Here is a 24,297-nt window from a genome sequence, read left to right on the forward strand (position 1 = left end):
GTTTTCCAGAGAAAAGATGCCTATTTTATTCTGGCTGAAAGCATGAACAAAATAAACAACAAGCTCCGTGAAGAATGTTCTATGAACCGATATCCAACTCAAACTCCTGTGTCACTGCGATACGCCTGATCACTGGATATAACCATGTATTGGCCCAGTGAGTATTCATGTTTAATAATTCAGACAATTACTGATTTCCACTGCTGTTTCCACTGCCACTTCATAAGGCATGCATTACTGGTCTTTTAATATTTTGTTCTCATTGACCACAGACTCTAAATCATTATATGTTAGTTACAGACCGTTACAATGCCTAGTGACATTTGCCACTGGTGACAACAATAATAAATGATGTTGAGCCAAAGCCAGTAGGAATGAAATACAGAAAGTAAAATGATAATAAATAACTGTCACTCCATTACTACACAGTGCCTGGTTCTAGCACCTGTTCAATAGAGCAGAGTCTGCATAATCCAAGAACTAAAAAGGCATTTACTCTTTAGTAACAGCAACAACAAAGAAAGGAATCCATTTATTCATCTTGTGCTGTGACCCCAAATTCCACACTGAGCATGGCATGAGTATTTAAAGAGTTCCCAACAGAATTTACTTCAATATCTTGTAGTGTCTTCTCAAAGTGAGAATGCTTGTGAAATGTACCAAAAGTTACACTCAGTCCAATGGATGTGAAATTACAGCAATTCTGGCTAGAATGTGACAATAATTTCCCAGATGGATATGAGACTGAAGATATGAATATCATTTTATTATTATAAGTAACATGGGACACAGATACTAGTATAAAGAATATGGAACTCAGGAATATAAGATATCTGGTAGATACTGTAAAACCTATCTAAATATAATGCTGGTTCTTGTTGGGTGATTTGGGTGAGGACCAAATTTAAGCTATCCCCTTCCTTGGCCATCTGTCTCAAAAACTTAACTTATGAGAGTAGAATCTGTTGTAATAAACTCACAAGGCAGATATACTGTAAGGGGTGTTACTGGTATCAAATCATCTATAATACAAAATAAACTGTTCTTTAAAATTTAAAAGAAAATTTGTGTCTTTTAAATAAAAATAATAATCATCTATAATATAAAATTTGTGTCCTTTAAAATAAAATATAATCATCTATAACATAAAATAATTGCTCTTTAAAATTTAAAAGAAAATTTGTGTCCTCCCCTTGTCAGTGACATTCTTTGCTCTGCCCCCTTTCTCATTCCATTAATTATATATCAGGTTTATTGCTATGGTGGCAGTCTATCTGTTCGTTTTTTAGTAAAGGACTTATCCTAACCTTAGATCCTAAGTAAACTGACATGTGGCAATCAGAGAAGGTGTGAGTCTGAAGACATAATCTTCTCACTAGACAAGTTACATAAATCTGAGCCTTAGTGATCTTAGTAGTAAAACTAGGATAATATTATCAATATAGCAAAGTTAATGTAAAATTTAAGTAAATAGTATATGTGAAGTGATTTTTTTTTACTGTTTTCTTCCAAAAAGCAGAGTCTGAGATTGAAAGGTAGTTTATTTTGGAAATAGATATTAGAAAACAGAACTGGAAGCCTGGGAAGAATGAATCAGGAAAGAAAGGAGAGCCAGTCTAAAGATACAGATCAGCATGGCTACTGCTTGATCCTACTGGGGACCCTTTCAGGTACTACAGAAAATGCATTTTCAAATCGTCTATCTTAGAAATGGAAGAGGGATATTGGTCAAGAGTTGCTCTATGTGGGGTTCACACCTTACATGAAGCTGTGTATGTATTATCATGACTAAGCAGTTATCAGGGGGATTCCACATAGTAGTTGCTAGGGAGCCCCAATACAGGTACTGAATAAAATCCAAATTATTTGGGATTTATGCAGAGGAGATTTATAAGAGCAGAGAATGGCCAGGTTGAATATAATGTCGCCACCAGTGGATTTTGGGGTCAGGGATCTACCTTGTCACTAAACAGATAGTGAGATTTTCACCCAGCAGCATTCCGAATGAAAAGGATTGTCAGAGAGCTGTACACAGATGAACACTAATGCAAGCTGAAGAGCAGTTTCAGGGTAATGTCCACCACATTAGGAGCTGTAGCTTCTATGAAAAATTCTTAAGATCCAGAACCATGGGGATCATCAAGTTTGTAACCTATAATGGGCAGTCAGTCATCTAGCTGGCCTGGCCTACATTTTGGACCAAGAACAAAAATACAAATGAAAATAATAGTATTAAGAAGTTTACCTTCTTATCATATAATGTGAAAGTTTTTGAAACACTTCCATAAGCATTATCTTACTTGAAGTTACCAGTGATGCTGTGAGAAACTGTGGCATTATTCATCTCATTTTTCAAATGAACAAATTTGGTTTCCTAACCAACTCTTTGTTGTCTACAAGTGCTAAGTCAGAATAAAAACTGAGGTGTGTTTATCTTAATTCTAGCATTCTAAAAAGAGCCTTAATTTTGCTAAAATTTCCTTTGGTCAATTAGTTTGTAAGCCCTGACACCTACACGTCACCTCCAGTGTCATCAGCCTGAGTGAATCACTCACTCACCTCCCTGAAAGCATGAGCAAAGAGTACCTTTAGCAAAAATGTATTTCCAATTTAATTTTCATTCATAAGATGTGATCTCTACCAGTGATGCCAACCAGACTGGAAGGAAACTAAATCCAGGTGCTGTGTTACTCCAGATAGCTTTCAACACAAATTGGCTACTAGAGGACTGACAAATAACCTGAATAATCTGTAAGAAATGGAAACTCAAGAAAGTAGCATTTCCCAATATATTACCAAATACTATCTTTCTGGCTATGTAATAATCGTGTCTACTCAGAGAACAGTTTTTCTCCACTGAAATGAAATATTCATATTACCAAAATTTTAGATAAACAATGTTTCTGACAAAACGCAGGTTTTATTTACTTGGCTAATAAATATTATTTCTAGGCAGTCTGAATTCTGAAAACGTGGAACTTTTTCAAATTTACCTTTTTCCATGTTATGTTTCATTATATTTTCTGTATTGTATAGTAAATGAGAAAATACTTAGCATATTGTATAAACAAACATGTAAGTGCAAGATATTATGGTTAATAAAAAGATATAGTTATGCTCTAATGAGATAGCTTTTCTAACATTCATTTCACATATGTGAAAGTAGATAAACAGAAACAAAATATTTTTACCTATGTTGTGGGATTTTAAAAAGGCAATCAAAAAGAATAGTAGAAACCAAATCTGAGTCTCTGCATCTGTTTAAAATTAGATATTTTTCAGTGCATTCATCTTATTTTCCATTCTCAGGAAATAGAAATCCAAAGGATTATAGGTAAAATTTGGTAAAGCTTAAAGTTTGCTTTTCTTCAAATCAGTTTCCACAAGCCACAGAGTACAATAGAATATCAAAATATGTATGGAAATACCATTATTTTTATTTAAGGATATATGCACTAACATGTATTTGTGACATGGAGTTGACAAAACAGGTCTTTGCTTGAAATGTTTCTGAGGATCTTGTATAACAATATATCTACCAAAAAACACGGTGTGCTCCAGTCTTTCAATATAAGTGTTTCAACATCAGATAGATCCATGAGAGACCAGGAAACAAAGGGAAAGGTTAGGAATTTGCTTCCATCTCCAAATTTTATGTCACTGAATTTAACTAACTTAATAATAACACTACTAATGATCATCATGATAATCAAACTATTGTTGCTGCTGCTATAACTATGAATAATAGTAACTAACAGCTATTGAGAAGTGACTATGAACTAAGCACTATGTAAGTGCTCTGTTCGTTGACTCAGTTAATTCTCATAGTAATCCTCACATGAAGGATACTATCAGTGTCTCTGCTTTACAAATGAGGGAACTGAGGTACAGAGAAGCTAACTGCCTTTCCCAAGTAACACAGCAGAAAGAGATGGCAGATTCAGATACATTTCTGGGAACCTTAGAGACCGTGCTGTACTACATGGGTTTCTGACCCAAGGCTTGTAGTCTGGTCCATAGTTGCAAGCTGTAAGTGGCTAGGATGCCAAAATTTCACAGACACCCAGGCACTGGGTGGGACTAAAGTGAAGTACAGTATCTCAGAGTAATTCAGAAAATAGAATTAACATATTTGGAGTTGTGTGTTGGTGGTGTGTGTGTGTGTGTTTGGGAGCAGGCACAGGAAAAGTTATTGCAGGGAAAGAAAAGTAGATTATTGACTCAGATGAGTTTTCTTTTCCACTAGAATTTCAGAGTATATTTACCACTTCTTCGTTTCTTTTTTCTACTCTAAGCAAACATGTACATATTTCACTTTTATATTCCCATGACTCCTATGAAGCTCAAAAGCCGTATGGAGTGATTCACTACATGACCTGAAATGGTCTTACTGTGAGCTCTCAAGATAGAGGAAAATAATTCCTCTCATGTGGTTTCCCTTAATGCTAAGGCTTTTCTCTATGTGCTTCACAGAACTAGCTCCAGATCCATGAGTTGCACCTGTTAGAGGCTGCCTAGATTGGCAAAGGGAGGGCACAGCCCTCAATAATACAGGACATGGTTCTCCCACCAGGGAAGTGACCTACCCTGTCAGTTTTCCCTTCTGTCTGAATACTGGTGTGACTGCGAACCTCGTGATCCTCTTCAAGGTCAGAAACATCCTCCAGTTCCTCTGGGGTCTGTAAAAAGAAAGCAAAACATTGCCAGTGGGAATATAAAAGCATTTCTTCTTTGGAAAACATGGCAGTACCTTAAAAGTATAATCACAGAGTTACCATATGACACAGCAATTTCACTCCCAGTTATATATCCAAGAGAAACAAAGGCATATGTCCACACAATTACGTATCCACAAATGTTCACAGGAGCATCAGTCATGATAACTAAAAAATGGAAACCAAATGTATACCTACTGATGAATGGATAAACAAAGTACGGTACATCTGTACAATGGAATATAATTTGGCTATGAAAACGAGCAAAATACTGATACACACCGCAACACAGGTGAACACTGCAAACATCATCCTAAGTGAAGGGAGCCAGCCACAAAAGGCCACATATTGTATGATCCCATTTATATGAAATGTCTACAACAGGCAAATCTATAGACAGAGATTTAATTAGTGGTTGCTAGGTGCTAGGGGAACGGGGAAATGGACAATGACGGCTGATGGGTATGTGGTTTCTCTTCGGGATGATAAGAATGTTCTACAGTTAGATAGTAGTAATGATCACAAACCCTCTGAATATACTAAAAAACACTGAATTTTATACTTTAAAGTGGAGAGTTTTATGGTATATGAATTATATACCAATACATTGTGAGAGAAAAAGAAAGCAAAAAAATGATCACAAGGAAAATTTTATTTCAGTGAATAGCAATTTGGCTACCCACTATGTGGTTACTGCAAACTAAGATGCTTACAGTTGATAAATACATTAGATAATTGTCATTAAAATCATATATCATCAAAATGCCACCAGAAATTATCAAGGAATTAAATTTTTAGGGACTTGATAAATAATTTAACTTGAAATTCAGTGTCCATTAGGAATAGTTAGCTAATTTCCATTTCTTCTTTCAATTTCAGCTGAAATGCCTCTTTCTCAGGGAGGTGTCTTGCTCAGAAATCCTCTGGGCTGGGCTGGATTCCCTGCCAAGTGTTTCCTAACCCCTCTGCTTTAATAGCCATCATGCTTATCATACTTTATTACATCCTTGCTGCATTAGGCAGCTAATTGTTGAACTGTCTATTCTGTGAGGCAAGGACACGTCTCCTTTGTCATTTCTGCAAATACAGGTCAAAGTACTTAAGAAGAATTAGCTTAGTATTTGTTTCAGTGTACAAGGTCTCAACTTAATTTTTTTTTTATTTCAATAGCCTTGGGCATACAAGTGGGTTTTGGTAACACAGATGAACTGCATAGACGTGAAGTCTGAGATTTTAGTGGGCCCTTCATCCAAGTAGTGTGTATTGTACCCAGTATGTAGTGTTTTTATTCCTAATCTCCCTCCTACCCTCCCTGTTTCTGAGTCTCCCATATCCATTATTCCACTCTGTATGATTACTTTGCTACAAAATCCTGGTGACAAACCCAGAAAACAAGCATTTAGGTTTCACAGAAAACAACCAAAATGAAGTAGATGTCCTTGGGTCTGTATCTTTCATGCACATGTGGCTCTTGATGACTGGAAAGGGGCAGGGCCTGTCTCCTTAGACTAGCTCTGGTTTGCCTTAAATCTTGCTTTACACGCAGACATTTTGTTTATTTTCAGGGTTGCCAAGAGCCTTTCATCCCTTGGGAGCACTCCAGAGATGAGAACATTTGATGATTAGTTCATGTTACAGAGCAAAATTACCAATTTCCTATTCATTAATGGCTTCAGATTCTTTCTCATGTCGTAGATCTTTAACCAGCACTTTCTTTGTTCTCACACACTTGCACTGAGCAATACCCATCCCTTTCCAGAGAAACATTATGCATTCATTTCAACCAACTCCTCTCAGATATTAACATTTCCACCTCACCAAAGCCTTCAATATGCTATTTGTTATCTGTATGTTGATCTCTTTGAATTCCTTCTTTGCTGCAACTACATGCAGCTATTATCTTAGGACAATTTATTCTTTCTTCTTCAGTATTAAGAGCACGAGTTCATCACTATGTAATTTCTATACAATCACGTATTTCATTATTAGTCACTTTGTGTACTTTTTTCACAGTATTCTTGAGAAAACATCTTTGAAATTTCCCTCCTTGATATATCACGAGGCCCTGTGACATCTGAAAAAAATCAGCTATTCAAATTATCTTTCTTAGGCCCTGTTGTTTTACAACTGAAGGCTGTCTGGTGTTCCTGCTGTGATGTTTCTTATAAATGTCTGTTGTTTATTACTTGGGTTATATCCTATCATGCAACAACATATCATCCACTCTAACAGTTTATCATCCACTCTAACAGTTTATTCAACCTCAAAATAGAGTAACAAACTAAGAACAATTGCTGCTATCAGAAGCCACAAGTGCCATTTTTGTTGGTGATGCTGTAGGAAGAGATAAGCCTACTGTTTACGCCCACATGCTTCTGTGCTTTTCTTTGTGTTTAACATGGGACTAATAGTTTTCTTGCAAAGCTACAAAAACCGACCTCTTCTTTTCATGAACAAAATCAGTAGGGGAGTGTTCAAAACGCTTGCTGGCAGCAAGCGTTTTGCCTTACGTTCGGTAAGGCAAGGTGTTGGACGGTATTGTGAAAATAAATAGTTAAACACATAATGCTACAGTTTAAGTGGAAACTAAGAAAAAGATAGGAGTACTCTAATAATTTTGAAGGCAACACATTAACTCCTTCAGCACTAAAGACAAATAGTAGAAACAGCAAATATTAAGAAACGGGGAGAAGAGGGATGACAGGCTATCCTAGATCACGCATTCTTAAATAGTCTGCTTCTACCTGTCTGGTAAACATCTGGAAGGTGTGTGTGCATGTGTGTGTGTGTTTAATCAATCTTTTCATTCTGTGAGAGGAAGGATTAACTATCTTAGAGGCATCATAAGGCCTTAGGAAGGCCCTATAATTTTGAGTAATACAGACCTGAATTTGAGTTCTGGTCCTCTAATGAGTGATTATGGGACCTTGGGCAATATGTGTACTCTTTTAAAGTTTGGTTCCCTCAGAATACAATTTGGGTAATACCTAATCCCAAAGGTTGTTGTGAGGCTCAATTGTACTAAGATGCTTTGAGTGAAAGCTTAGTGCACAAACATAGCAGGGTTGCAGCAAAAGTTTATTTCTGTTTGTTACTTTTCCTTTTTTCTCCACTATCCTATATCTCATCCCAATATATCCCTTTATATTTTTTGTTAAATGTTTATGTAAATTTATCCAAATTTTAATCATCTTTATTCCCAATTTAATAATTTTAATCCATTTTAATTTCAATTTATTTTTGAACTTGGAGTATGGATAAACTACCAAATGTTTCTGAACTTTAGATTCTATACGGATGTTATTTTGGATTGACATGGTATTTCTACTAGCTGCCTCCAGTTACAGTCATCTGAGTTTGACTATATAATGTCACAGTGCTAAACAGGATTTAATATAATTCCCCATGCACTGCTTCCTTCTAAACACCATGTAAGAGATCTCTTAATTGGATTTTAATCATGTCTAAGAGTGAAATTATCTCTCAAGCTGGCCTCAGCCAAGATTCACTCTAGCATGGAGTCTCAGGGATGGTGGAGATAATTTGTCTTCTTTCAGTTGGGCTGTCTCTAAACCAGACCAAGATGAAGATAGCCTATTTTTTCAGAAAAAGTGTTGACCAATGCAGATATTAATGTTACTTCTCATGTAAGAATTGTGGAGATATATTTCATATTTTCCTATTTTACCTCTGGCTTATTAAGGAGACTTCCTTAGGCAGCCCAGAAGCAATTTGGAATACACTTAGTTTCTTCACCTGTAAAATAGCACAAATACTACCTAATATTTAGAGTTATTATAAAGATAAAACAAGATGATGGACAAGAACATTATTCTTCAGTGGCTACAAAATACTGAATTATTAATATTATTTGTGATTATTATAGATTACCATTACTGTTATCTCACTTGATTCACGCAAAAGAGGTCAAAAACAAGTATGGAAGTTTTTGAAGTTGAAAACATTCAGGCTGAGGTGTTTACATAGAAGCCAGGGCAGCAATGACATAGTAGTAATACATTAAGACTTCAGGGTTACAATAAATTTCATATATATGTGTGTGTGTGTGTGTGTGTGTATCCTTTCTCCTATAAGGTATTCAATGGTTTTTATAGACATTATCTCATTAATTTTTCCTCATTACTAACAAAACAGGTGGCATTATTACAACAAAAAATTCACTTGCACAGACTTTCTAAATATTTCATATAAAAATACAAACATGAAATTTGTGGATGCTAAATTTCAAAGAAGAAAGTAAAAAAACACACAGGAAGAAAACAAAAAGAATTACAAATACTCTAAAAAAAACAGGAGTCATGCTTGGCTTCTTCGCAGAATCATATTTGAATTCCAAATCATACACATGATGTATTATAAATATAATTCACTGGCTAGCTTTCTCTGACTTATTAAAATCAAATAATCAACATAGTAATGTTATGAGTGGTCTCACACACAGAGAAGTTCTTTGGAAACAGGCTATGGATGTCCATCCCAAGCAGGAGGCTAATGTCACATGTTCAGTGATTTTATTCTAGCTGAGGTGGTAACATAGGACGATTTTGCAATGTCAAAATGGAGAGTTTGGAATTAAAATACATTTAAAAATAAAAACAAATCTGTCAATGACACAATGTCAAGTTAGAGAAAATTAAGACATGTCCCTTGTTGAACACACACACACTCACAAACACACACTAAAGTTCCCGTCCCACACCTTTGACCGTGAAACTGGCACCCTATGTTCTAAATGTTCAAGAAGCCAGTGGCATTTCTGTTACACTGACCCCTTTTGTACTCCTCAAACATGTCCCACTTGCCAGCACTTTCCACTTAACGCTCTTTGTGTCTTTCTGTTTGCCCCTTTCTTGCAGACTGGATCCTTCTAGGAACTGGATCCTTCTCAGATGCTCTCTACTCAGAGAAGTCTCCCCTGGCCAGTCTAACTAAATTTAGTTAATGCTTTTCCCCATTTCACCTATCTCTTATATTAGTCTGTATATTTTCTTTAGGTCTCTTTTCACAATTTTAAGCTAAAATTATATTTTTTCTTCATTTTTTCCTATTTTTTTGGCAGGTGGGATATATTTTTGGTCTTGCTCCTAACAGAACTTAATTTCCATGAAAATAGGGATATTGTTTGTCTTATTTTCCACACTGTCTGAGAACATGAAGTGGCACATAGTATGTGCTCAATTTTTCTACTTCCTAGATGAATAAAGGAATAAATAATTTAATTACTGACAAGCTTTTGTTATTGATCAATTTCATAAGAAAGTCATCAGAACATTTTTAAGCTGCGGAGAATGTTCAATCCTTTGCCCTCTGTCTTTAACAGGTATTGAATCAATAATTCCTTGACTAAAGAAAAGTATGTGGCAAAGATTCCTGAATTTAAAAAAAGTCCCATGGAAACTAGAGATGATATTTTGTGTAAAGAAAGGTTTTCCATAAGCTCAAAAGAGGTTCTCAGATGTGGAGGACTAAAAAGTTCGTGATTCCATAATCAGTAGTAACTTGCCCTACTCCTTGACAATGCAATATGGATATAAAAAGACTTCAGAGAAAATGTCATCCAGTAAACCCAGACCAGTGGTACAAGTCTTACCACAGCCCTGTGCCACAAACTTGTCACGGAAACAGTGGCAAACATGGGCTAGGGCAATGGATGTCTCATTGGCATCCAGTGTGGGCAAATGACAGTGATTGGTAAGACTCCCTGATGTCTTGATGCAGCCTAAGCCTCTAGAGACAGACTTAGCCTCAGGAGAAGGGTTTCTCAGTCTTAGCACTGTTCTGAATAATTCTAGTTATGAGAATTGGTTTTGTGTTTTGTAAAAAGTTTAGCACCAACCCTAGCCTCCATATACCACACACATTAGGACCCTCTCCAGTCATGAGATATAATTAAACATATTTCTAGACATTACCAAATATCCCCTGGAAATTTAGGGGGTTAGGAATTACCCATCTGAGACCAATGCTCAAGAATTTTGGCTCACTAGGCCCAACAAAGGCAGCAGGAGTAAGAGAAGGCCCAAGAATGACTATATTTAAATTTCCCATGAACCAAGTTAAAACTAAGATGACGTAAATAAGTATGTAAACTGAAAGTCATATACCATATAATAACAATGTTTACAAGACAAAAGAGGGCAGACATTTTAATCTTAACCAGACTACTGGAAGAAGATATCAGAAAATTTATGAAAATAAAATTACAACTTGTTTGCAGTCTTTTCTTAAATTTATTTTTTTAATTTTTAATTGACAATAATTGTATATATTATATATTTATGTAGCACACTGTGATACAACAGTATATATTTATATTATGAAATGATTAAATTCTAATTAACAAATCTATCTCCTCACTTATACATCATTTTTTAGTTGTGAAAATAATATTCTAAAGGGTCTGGGCACAGTGGATCATGCCTGTAATCCCAGCACTTTGGGAGGCCAAGGCAGGTAGATCATCTGAGGTCAGGAGTTTGAGACCAGCCTGGCCAACATGGTGAAACCCCGTCTCCACTAAAAATACAAAAATTTAGCAAGTGTGGTGGTGCATGCCTGTAATCCCAGCTACTCGGGAGGCTGAGACAAGAGAATCATTTGAACCTGGGAGGCAGAGGTTGCAGTGAGTCAATAACTCGCCACTGCACTTCAGCCTGGGTAAAGGAGTAAGACTCTGTCTCAGAAGAAAAAAAAAAAAATGAAACCCCTCTGCAGGCAGACTGTGACTAGACTCCCGCCTTGCTGGCCAGGGCATCTCTGAAAAAAGGCAGCAGCCAGTCAGGGACTTATACATAAAGCCCCACCTTCCTGGGACAGAGCATCTGGGAAAAGGGAAGGTTGTGAGTTCCACTGCAGCAGATTTAAATGTCCCTGCTCAGCAGCCCTGAAGGGAGCTACGGAGCTCACAGCACAGCACTTGAGCTCTGATAAGGGACAGACTGCCTCCTCAAGCTGGTCCCTGATCCCCGTATATCCAAAGAGACACCTCATGCAGGAGAGCTCTGACTGACACCTGGCAGGTACCTTTCTGGGAAGAAGCTACCAGAGGAAGGAACAGGCAGCGATCCCTGCTGTTCTGCAGCCCCCTCAGGTGATTCCCAGGCAAGCAGGGTCTGGAATGGACCTCCAGCAGTCCTGGAGCAAAGGGGCCTGACTGTCAGAAGGAAAACTAACAAACAGAAACAAATAGCTTCAACATTAACAGAAAGGACGTCCACTCAGAGACCATATCCAAAAGTCACCAACTTCAAAGACCAAAGGTAGATAAATCCACAAGATGGGAAGAAACCAGCGCAAAAATGATGAAATCACCAAAAACCAGAACGTCTCTCCTCCTCCAACGGATCACAATTCCTCACCAACAAGGGAACAAAACTAGATGGAGCATGAGTTTGATGAACTGACAGAAACAGGCTTCAGAAGGTGGGTAATAACAAGCTTCTCAGAGCTAAAAGAACATGTTCTAACCCAAGGCAAAGAAACTAAGAACCTTGAAAAAAGGTTAGACAAAATGCTAACTAGAATAACTAGCTTAGAGAAGAACATAAATGACTTGATGGAGCTGAAAAACACAGCATGAGAACTTTGCGAAGCATACATAAGCTTCAATAGCTGAATCGATCAAACAGAAGAACCGATATCAGACACTGAAGATCAACTCAATCAAATAAAATGAGAAGGCAAGATTAGAGAAAAAAAGAGTGAAAAGAAATGAACAAAGCCTCCAAGAAATATGGGATTATGTGAAAAGACCTAATCTATGTTTGATCGGTGTACCTGAATGTGATGGGGAGAATGAATCAAAGCTGGGAAACACTTTTCAGGATATTATCCAGAAGAACTTCCTCAACCTAGCAAGGCAGGCCAACATTCAAATCCAGAAAATACAGAGAACACCACAAAGATATTCCTCAAGAAGAGCAACCCCAAGGCACATAATCATCAGATTCACCAGGGCCGAGATGAAGGAAAAAATGCTAAGGGCAGCCAGAGAGAAAGGTCAGATTGTTCACAAAGGGAAGCCCATCAGACTCACAGCAGATCTCTTGGCAGAAACCCTACAAGCCAGAAGAGAGTGGGTTTCCAATATTCAACATCCTTAAAGAAAAAAACTTTCAACCTAGAATTTCATATCCAGCCAAACTAAGCTTCGTAAGTGAAGGAGAAATAAAATCCTTTACAGACAAGCAATTGCTGAGAGATTTTGTCACCACCAGGCCTGCCTTACAAGAGGTCCTGCAGGAAGCATTAACAATGGAAAGGAACAACCAGTAAAAGCCACTGCAAAAACATACCAAATGGTAAAGACCATTGACACAAAGAAATTACATCAACTAATGGGCAAAACAACCAGCTAGTATCAAAATGGCAAGATCAAATCCACATATAACAATATTAACCATAAATGTAAACAGGCTAAATGCCCCAACCAAAAGACACCAGACTGGCAAATTGGATAAATAGTCAAGACTCACTGGTGTGTTGTATTCAGGAGACCCATCTCACATGCAAAAACACACATAGACTCAAAATAAAGGGATGGAGGAAGATTTTCCAAGCAAATGGAGAGCAAAAAAAAGCAGGGGTTGCAATCCTGGTCTCTGATAAAATGGACTTTAAACCAACAAAGATCAAAAGAGACAAAGAAGGGCATTATATAATGGTAAAAGGATCTATGCAACAAGAAGAGCTAACTATCCTAAATATGTACCCAATACAGGAGCACCCAGATGCATAAGGCAAGTTCTTAATGACCTACAAAAAACTTAGACTCCCACACAATAATAGTGGGAGACTTTAATACTCCACTATCAACATTAAACAGATCAACAAGACAGATAATTAACAAGGATATCCAGGGCTTAAACTCAGATCTAGACCAAGCAAACCTAATAGATATCTACAGAACTCTCCACCTAAATCCACAGAATATACATTCTTCTCAGCACCACATCACACTTACTCTAAAATAGACCACATAATTGGAAGTAAATCACTCCTCAGCATATGCAAAAGAATATAAATCATAACAACCAGTCTCTCAGACCACAGGGCAATCAAATTGTAACTCAGGATTTAAAAACTCACTCAAAACCCTACAACTACATGGAAACTGAACAACCTGCACCTGAATGACTACTGGATAAATAATGAAATGAAGGCAGAAATAAAGATGTTCTTCAAAACCAATGAGAACAAAGACACAACGTACCACAATCTCTGTGATACATTTAAAGCAGTGTCTAGAGGGAAACTTATAGCACTAAATGCTCACATGAAAAGTGAGGAAAGATCAAAAATCGACACCCTATTGTCACAATTAAAAGAACTAGATGAGCAAGACCAAACAAATTCAAAACCTAGCAGAAGACAAGAAATAACTAAGATCAGAGCAGAACTGAAGGAGACAGAGATACAAAAACCTTTTAAAAAATCAATAAATCCAGGAGCTGGGTTTTTGGAAAGATCAACAAAATACATAGACCACTAGCCAGACTAATAAAAAAGAAAAGAGAGAAGAATTGAATAGATGCAATAAAAAAATGATAAAGGGGATTCCACTGCTTCCACAGAAATACAAACTACAATCAGAGATTGCTACAAACAACTCTATGCACATAAACCAGTAAATCTAGAATAAATGTATAAATTCCTGGACTCTTACACCTTCCCAAGACTAAACCAGGAAGAAGTTGAATCCCTGAATAGATCAATAACAAGGTCTGAAGTTGAGCCACCAACTAATAGCCTACCAACCAAAAAAGTCCAAGTCCAGACAGGTTCATAGCCAAATTCTACCAGACATACAAAGAGAAGCTGTTACCATTCCTTCTGAAACCATTCCAAACAATACAAAAAGAGGGAATCCTCCCTAACTCATTTTATGAGAACAACATCATCCTGATACCAAAACCTTGCAGAGACACAACTAAAAAATAAAATTTCAGGCCAATATCCATGATGAACATCAACACAAAAATCTTCAATAAAATACTGGCAAACTGAATGCAACAGCACATCAAAAAACTTATTCATCACGATCAAGTAGGCTTCATCCCAGGGTTGCAAGGCTGGTTCAACATACGCAAATCTATAAACTTTATCCATCACATAAACAGAACCAAAGACAAAAACTACAAGATTATCTCAATAGATGCAGAGAGGGCCTTTGACAAAATTCAACAGCCCTTTATGCTTAAAAAAAAAAAAAAAAAAAAAAAAAAAACAAAAAAAAACTCTCAATAAATTAGGTATCGATGGAATGTATCTCAAAGTAATAAAAGCTGTTTATGAAAAACCCAAAGCCAATGTCCTACTGAATGGCAAACCTGGAAGCATTGCCTTTGAAAACTGGCACTAGGCAAGGGTGCCCTCTTTCACCATTCCTATTCAACATAGTATTAGAAGTTCTAACCAGAGCAATCAGGCAAGAAAAAGAAATAAAGGGTATTCAATTAGGAAAAGAGGAAGTCAGATTGTCTCTATTTGCAGATCACATGTGCATATTTAGAAGACCCCATTGTCTCAGCCCAAAATCTCCTTAAGATGATAAGCAACTTCAGCAAAGTCTCAGGATACAAAATCAATGTGCAAGAATGACAAGCATTCATATACACCAATAACAGACAAACAGAGAGCCAAATCATGAGCAAACTCCCATTCACAATTGCTACAAAGAGAATAAAATACCTAGGAATACAACCAACAAAGGATGTGAAAGACTTCTTCAAGGAGAACTACAAACCGCTACTTGAGGAAATAAGAGAGGACATAAACAGATGGAAAACCATTCCATGCTCATGGTGAGGAAGAATCAATATTGTGAAAATGGCCATACTGTCCAAAATAATTTGTAGATTCAGTGATATCCCCATCAAGCTATCACTGACCTTCTTCACAGAACTGGAAAAAAAAAACCCACTTTAAACATCATATGGAACCACAAAGGAGCCCACATAACCAAGACAATCCTAAGCAAAAAGAACAAAGCTGGAGGCATCACACTACCTGACTTCAAACTATACTACAAAGCTACAGTAATCAAAACAGCATGGTACTGGTACCAAAACAGAGATATAGACAAATGGAACAGAACAGAGGCATTGGAAGTAATGCCACACATCTAAAACCATCTGATCTTTGACAAACCTGACAAAAACAAGCAATGAGGTAAGAATTCCCTGTTTAATAAATGGTGTTGGGAAAAGTGGTTAGCCATGTGCAGAAAGCTGAAACTGGAGCCCTTCCTTACACCTTATACAAAAATTAACTCCAGATGGATTAAGGATTTAAACATGAGACCTAACACCATAAAAACCCTAGAAGAAAACCTAGGCAAAACCATTCAGGACATAGGCATAGGCAAGGACTTCATGACTAAAACACCAAAAGCATTGGCAACAAAAGCCAAAATAGACAAATGGGATCTAATTAAACTCCAGAGCTTCTGCACAGCAAAAGAAACAATCATTAGAATGAACCAGCAACCAACAGAATGAGAAAAAAATTTTGCAAGCTATGCATCTGACAAAGGGCTAATATCCAGAATCTACAAAGAACTAAAACAAATTTACAAGAAAAAAGCAAACAACCCCTTCATGAAGTGGGCAAAGGATATGAATAGACACTTTTCAAAAGAAAGAATTTACAGTCAACAAACATAGAAAAAAATGCTCATCATGACTGGTCATTAGAGAAATGCAAATTAAAAACCACATTGAGATACCATGTCATGCCAGTTAAAATGGCAATCATTAAAAAATCAGGAGACAACAAATGCTGGAGAGTATGTGGAGAAATAGGAACGCTCTTACACTGTTGGTGAGAGTGTAAATTAGTTCAACCATTATTGAAGACAGTGGCAATTCCTCAAGGATCTAGAACTAGAAATACCATTTGATCCAGCAATCCCATTACTGGATATATATCCAAAGGATTATAAATTGTTCCATTATAAAGACACATGCACATGTATGTTCATTGCAGCACTATTTACAATAGCAAAGACTTGGAACCAACCTAAATGCCCATCAATGATAGACTGGATAAATAAAATGTAGCACATATACACCATGGAATACTATGCAGCCATAAAAAGGATGAGTTCAGGTCCTTTTAAGGGACATGGATGAAGCTGGAAACCATCATTCTCTGCAAACTGACACAAGAACAGAAAACCAAACACCACATGTTCTCACTCATAAGTGGGTGTTGAACAATGAGAACACACTGACACAGGGAGGGGAACATCACATACTGGGGTCTGTTGGGGGATATGGGGCTAGGGGAAGGATAGCAGGGGTGGGGAGACTGGGGAGCGATAACATTAGGAGAAATACCTAATGTAGGTGATGGGGGGGTGTAGGCAGCAAACCACCATGGCATGTGTATACCTATGTAACAATCCTGCAAGATCTGTACATGTACCCCAGAACTTAATGTATAATTTTTAAAAATCTTGAAAAGGGAAACAGCCTAATGCCTATCAATATGGCAAAAGAGCTAAACTAACATATCTATCTATTTAAAAAATGAAATCATTATGTCTAACAGATACCTGCACTTCCATGTTTATAATAGCTAAGAGATGGAAGCAACCTAGGTGTCTATCATTGGATGAATGAATAAAGAAAATGTGAGCTCTCTCTCTCTCTCTCTCTCTCTCTCATACACACACACACACACACACACACACACAAACTTACACACAAAGTGAAATACTATTCAGCCTTAGAAAATTCTATCATTTGTTTGCCATCTTAATATCAGAATTTAACAAGCTGCTTTCATTCTGCTGACCTTGTTTTTTATCTTTTATTCATAATGAGAAAATTATCTAAAGATATCTAGTGCTAGTCTATGCTTGCTTGATTATATAATCAAGTTAACTCAGCTAACATACTTGGTTGTCTTACATATACAGTTGTGTTGCTTAACAATCAGGATACATCCTGAGGAATGTGTCATTATATGAATTTGTCAGCGTGCAAATATCATACAGTGTACTTAAATCTAGATGTTATAACCTACTACACACCTAGGCTAAGTGGTATAACCTATTGCTCCTAGGCTACAAACCTGTATGGCATGTTACTGTGCTGAATACTATAGGCAATTGTAACCCAGTGGTAAATATTTGTGTATCTAAACATATTTAAACATAGAAAAGGTAAGGTGTTGTGTCATGACCTTAAAATGGCTATGGCATCTAATATGGTTGGGGTTTGCATTTCTGACCAAATCTCATGTCAAATCGTAATCCCCAGGGTTGAGGGAGGGACCTAGTGGGAGGTTACTGAATCATAGGGGCAGATTTCATTTTTGCTGTTCTTGTGATAGTGAGTGAGTTTTCAGGAGATGTATTGAAAAGTGTGTAGCACCTCCGCCTTGGCTCTTTCTTCCTCCACCTCCTGACATGTAGATGTGGCTGCTTCCCCTTGACCTTCTGCCATGATTCTAAGTTTCCTGAGGCCTCTACAGCCATGCTTCCTGTACAGCCTGTGGAACTGTGAGCCAATTACACCTCTTCTCTTTGTAAATTACCCAGTCTCAGGTATAGCAACATGAGAATGAATAATACAATGTCATTAGGTGATAAGAATTTTTCAGCCCCATTATAATCTTCTTATGGCACCACTGTCCTATATGTAGTCCATCATTGAATGAAACATTGTCACGGGCATGACTATATGTAGACACGAACAATTATGCTAGATACTGGGAATCTTGAGACAAATAAAACACGATCCTTGCCCTCACAAGAGAGAAAGAGTAAGAATATTAGATGGAGATGAAAGATATTCCATAGAGTTAAAGGATTCGGAACTGAAGTTGAGTAGTTAGACATGAAAAATTTCCTGGGCTGTGTGAGGCAGAAGAGGGGAACTGAACATAAAGCATCTGAGGAAAAACTGGGAAGATATTTCTTGTATCGTCAGAAAGCTGGTAGGCTTGTGTTATGGCGGGAGATTAACGGAACTTGAAGTTGGGATACCTGGGTGTCCTAACTAAATTGTTTGTTGTTTGCAAATCTCTGCATTTTCCTATGCTTAAATTCCTTGACCTTTAAAATGGAGATGAGAAGTAAGGAAAATTGATAATTTTTGTAAATCCTTTGAATTTTCAGTTTTTATGAATTGATGCTTAAACTGAGAACATAATAAGGCTATGACAAACATTAGCCTGGATCAAACATCTCCTCAATACTGAGAGATCTCAATGATAGTAAAGATTTGGTAAATCTGTTGAGTTCAGCTGATTGAAACATAGTCCACTCTAATTCATATCAACTCAAAATAGGGGGTTAATCTCCTGAATACACATATCTTTCTGTTAGAGCCACCAGAGGAGAAGGCATCTAGTACTATTCTCAGTTTTAGAACCTAAGTGTCTAACAGTACCTGGCTAACAGTCAGTGCTCAGTAAATACATACTTTAGTGAGTAAATACAACAAGGAAGAATAAATGAAGATGCAAATAATACATATGTCTTTATTTGTCAAAATCAAGAATCAGTGACTTTTCTTCTTACAATCTTTTAAAATATAATTCAGAACTCTCTCCAGGAACCGTTAGCATGTCTTTATTTTGTTATTATTATTCTTTACAGTATCATTATCATTATTGTTTCAACATTTAACATGAGATCTACCCTCTTAAATTTTTAAATGAACAATATAGAATTGCTAATCATAGGTGCAATGCTGTATAGCAGGATCTGCATTTATTATTTATCTTGCATAATTGAAATTTCATACCTTTGGAACAGCAGCTCCTCATTTTCCCTTCCCCTCAGTTTGACAACTACCATTCTGCTCATTGTTTCTAGGAGTCTAAAAACTTTAGATATCTCAAATAAGGTGAATCATGCAGTATTTGTCTTTCTACTAATGGCTTACTCCACTTAGAATAGTATCCCCCAGGTTCACCCTTGTTGTTGCATATGACAGATTTCCTTTCTTTTTAAGGCTGAATTATATTCCATCTTACAAGGTTATGACATTTCAGTTACCCATTCATCTGCCAATCAACATTAGATTGTTTTCATATCTTGGTTACTGTGAATAATGCTGAAATAAACATTTTAGGAGTCCAGCTATCTCTTTGAGATCCTTATTTCAATTCTTTTGGACATAAAACCAGATAAGGATTGCTGGATCATATAGTAGTTCTGTTTTTAATTTTGAGAAACCTCCATACTATTTTTTATAGCAGTTGTACCATTCTGGATTTCCATAAACAGAGTACCAGGGCTCCAGTTTCTTCACATACTCACCAACACTTAACTTTTTGTTGCTGTTGTTGATAATAGCTATCCTAAGAAGTGTGAAGTGATATCTCATTGTGTTTCTTTTTTTCATTTCCATGATGGTTAATGATGTTGAGCATTTTGCTTTCATACGCTTGTTGGCAATTTGTATGTCTTCTTTGGAGAAATGCATATTTGTGAACTTTCCCCATTTTTAAATTAGGTCATTTCTTTTTATGCTACTGAGTTGAGTTTCTTATGTATTTTGGATATTAACTCTTTATCATATTTATGGCTTATACTTTCTTTCATTCCATAGATTGCCTTTTCATTTTGTTGATTGTTTCCTTTGCTGTGCAGAGAAGTTTTAGTTTGATGTAGTAACACTTACCTATTTTTGCTTCTGCTTTTGGTCAAAAAAGTCATTTTTAAGACCAACATCATAAAGCTTTTTCCTCATGATTTCTTCTAGGGGTTTTACAATTTCAAGTCTCAGGTTTAAATCTTTAACCTATTTTTATTTTATTTTGTGTATGGTATAAGGGTCTAATTTTATTCTTTTGCATGTAGATATTCAACATCATTTGTTGAAGAGACCATCCTTTCTCCAATGGGTATTCTTAGAACTCTTGTTGAAGCTCAGTTGGCTGTGTACGAAGGTTTATTTCTGAGTTCTCTATTCTATTTCATTGGTCTATTGGTCTGCATTTATGCCAGCACCATACTGTTTTAATTATTGTAGATTTGTAATATATTTTGAAATCAGGTAGTATGATGCCTCCACTTTGTTCTTCTTTCTCGAAATTGTTTTGACTATTCAAAGGTTTTGTAGCTCTTAGTGAATTTTATAATTGTTTATAAAAAGCCTAGAGCTAATATAATAGCTAAAAACTGAAAGCTTTGTCTCTAAGATTAGAAGCAAGCAAGGATGCCCATTCTTGCTACTTCTATTCAACATAGAACTTGAAATTCCAACAAGAGCAGTTAGGCAAGAAAAAGAAATGAAAAGCACACATATCAGAAAGAAAGAATAAAATTATCTCTGTTTGCAGGTAATGTAGAAACCCTAAAAACTTCACGAAAATACTGTTAGAACTCATAATTTAGTGAAGTTGCACAGTACAAGAGCAACATAAATAATCAGTTCTGTTACTGCACAACAACAAATTATACAAAAACAAAATAGTCCCACTTGTAATATTATCAAAAAATTAAAATATTTTAAAGTAAATTTAGCCAAGGAGATAAAAAACACTGAAAACTATAAAACATTGCCTAAAGAAAAAAAAGAAAATACAAATAAACAGAAAGAAAAAAATCTCATGTTTATGAATTGGAAGACTTACATTGTTAAAATGTTCATATTTTCCAAAGTGATCTACAGATTCAATGCAATCCCTATCAAAATCCAGATGACTTTTTTTTCCAAAACAGAATAAAAATCCCTTCAGATTTTACATACCATTTTCCCCTTTTCCGCCATGTTAAGACTATGAATTATTCCATAGGATGAAATAAAGCAGCAAACAGAGGTGAATATTGGACCCTTAAATACTACAATAATTGAACTACAGTTTGACAAAGTTACAGAATGTAAAAATATATGCTAAAGTACAAGGAAAAAGTATGTCTATAATGCACGAAAGGGTATGAGGAAGCATGTAGCCAAATAAGACACTGTGGGCAGATCAATCTTAAGCATACAAAATATTGCTGTCAGAGGAGACACAACCCTGAGCCTTACTTATTCATATACTTTCTAAGAAGTAAGTTTCTATTAGGTCACTATTTAGAAAGCTATCCAGGCCAGCAGCCACCAAATATATATCTAAATATTGATGCCTTATAGTTGAATCTGAATTATAATGATTATCACAGGGAATAATCATAACTGCTCAAGTTTATATAAGGACTTTCTATGACTCAATAATGACAGAATCACATGGGATAAATCATATTAGAGCCTCAATCATTCTTTCTACCAGGAAGCTTGAGAGTAGTCATTCTCCTCCTCCTAAGATGTCAATGATGCTAATAACAGCAGAAAAGCATAGAGCAAATCAGCAAGTGGGTCACAAATTAAAGTGACATTATCAATATCATTGTACTTATTCATCTACCACATGACTTGGTGACATAGCTCTGATTCCCAGAGCTGCATGTCTAATTCATGAAACCTGTCATAAGAAATATTTGAGCCAGAAATTTCAATAAAGATGTGAACAACTAATGAAGCCATAAAGAATAAGATTTGGATGAAAGCATATTTTTGGAAAGTTTAAATATTAGAAATATCCAGACTCAAATAGGGATCTTTGAAATTCTTCTCTTTGAGAACATAAAAGTGAGGTAACCATTTTTAATTAAGATCTTAATATAATGTATTAACAAAAACTGTGCCAGGTTATTCCACATTCATTTTCTCATTTAATGTTATCAATAAGCCTGAGAGGCAAATGTTATCATTATAATACCACAGCTGAGAAAACTGAGACTTATAGCTAATAGAACCAGTCCAATATTATACAGCTAATAAAGGGTTACTTCAAAATAGGGTCTAGTACTTGTTTTAGGAACCATATGGCTTGATAGTTACAAATGCATGATAAACGCAGGAACCGGGCAGTTAAAACTTATAAATGTAGAAAATAGGCTTTGAACAGTATGAATATACTGCTCAGAGAGAAGACAGGCCAAGTATTTAAGGGCTTTTAACAGCACAATACCAGATAAGTCCTTGAGCCCCCTCCTCCCTGAGCCAGATATGATTTCTGGACTTTAACAAAAGAAATGTATGGAGCAAACATGAAAGAGACCCTTCCTCATTGCTTCACTGCTGCCTAACTTGAACTAGACATTGTCTTTGAAAACCCAACTGAAAGAAAGTCCACCCATTTCCCAGGCCAGTACTCTGGCTCTAAGTTATACTAAACTTGAGATGAATTCAATTTTTACCTATAGTATGCATAAAAGTGTGTCAGTGGACCTGCAAAATGTTCCTAAGTCATTCTTTCTTTTCTTTTCTTTAATTCTATTTGACTTAAGCTCTACGAATAAGCAACGTGCTCTGAGACAGAACTGCAAGTTTATATCCTATTTCTAAATCACGAACAAAAAATCTATGGCAAGTGACATGCGAAAGTTCTTACAATAATGAGGCCTGAACTATGGTAGAACATACTATCTAGGACTGAATATCCAGATTCAAGGTCAAATGCTGCCCTTAGAATCTTGTGACCTAAAATAAGAACTTAACTTGTTGAGAACACAGCTTCCTCAGAGATAAATGGAAGGACTGGACTAATGATTTATAAAATTCCAGTCATTTTTATTGTTAACTTTAGGAATCTATTGTGGATTTAGCACGGTATCAGGAAAGATAATGAATATCTATTTAAGAAAACTTTGGATTGTCAGAATACCCTTTATTCAACATGCTGAATACAATTTTAGATCATATATCTCTTATAGATTGTTAACTTCTCAAGAAATGAGGAACAGCTTCTTTTAAGCAGGACTAGGTAGGATGATGGGAGGGTTCTTCATACACAGCAATTGCTGATGCCATATTGACAACTGGGGCAATACCATGACTCTTTTTGGTCTATGAGGGGAGGTGTTAGAAACAATACAGTAATAATAAGAGCAGTAGTGGGGGTGAGGATGCTAATAATGGTGGTGGCAGCAATATTAGAAATAGCAGCAGCAGATGGCTAATAACATACCCTGACCTTCAACTCTTAGGTCTGAATGTCTGGCCAAAAGTCAATAACAGACTTAAAGAGAGTCAAATCAAGAATGAACTGCCATTCACAATTGCTACAAAGAGAATAAAATATCTATGAATACAACTAACAAAGAATGTAAAGGACCTCTTCAAGGAGAACTACAAACCACTGGTCAACAAAATAAGAGAGGACACAAACAGATGGAGAAACATTCCATGTTCATGGTTAGGAAGAATCAATATCCTGAAAATGGCTATACTGTCCAAAGTAATTTACAGATTCAACACTATCCCCATCAAGCTACCAATGACCTTCTTCACAGAACTGGAAAAAATCACCTTAAACTTCATATGGAACCAAAACAGCACCTGCATAGCCAAGTCAATTCTAAGCAAAAAGAACAAAGCTGGAGGCATCACATTACCTGACAAGCCTACAGTTATCAAAACATCACAGTACTGGTACCAAAACAGAGATACAGACCAATGGAACAGAACAGAGTCCTCGGAGGCAACACCACATATCTACAACCATCTGATCTTTGACAAACCTGACAAAAACAAGCAATGGGAAAAGGATTCCCTGT

At 36.3% G+C, this 24,297-nt stretch overlaps 1 protein-coding gene across 5 annotated transcripts in view; it reads right to left on the bottom strand.

Moving 5' to 3' along the window:
- CTNNA3 (catenin alpha 3) overlaps positions 1 to 24,297 on the bottom strand; it is a 1,835,081-nt gene that overhangs the window by 199,530 nt on the left and 1,611,254 nt on the right. For all 5 annotated transcript variants that reach the window (XM_064374172.1, XM_064374173.1, XM_064374171.1 and 2 more), the window contains one exon: positions 4,587 to 4,679. In XM_064374172.1, coding sequence (XP_064230242.1) covers positions 4,587 to 4,679 — 93 coding nt within the window. The remainder of the gene's footprint in view (positions 1 to 4,586; positions 4,680 to 24,297) is intronic.

This window comes from Aotus nancymaae, unplaced genomic scaffold (assembly GCF_030222135.1).
Source record: "Aotus nancymaae isolate 86718 unplaced genomic scaffold, 86718_ANA_hifiasm-v0.15.2.pri h1tg000010l, whole genome shotgun sequence".
Lineage (NCBI taxonomy): Eukaryota > Metazoa > Chordata > Mammalia > Primates > Aotidae > Aotus > Aotus nancymaae.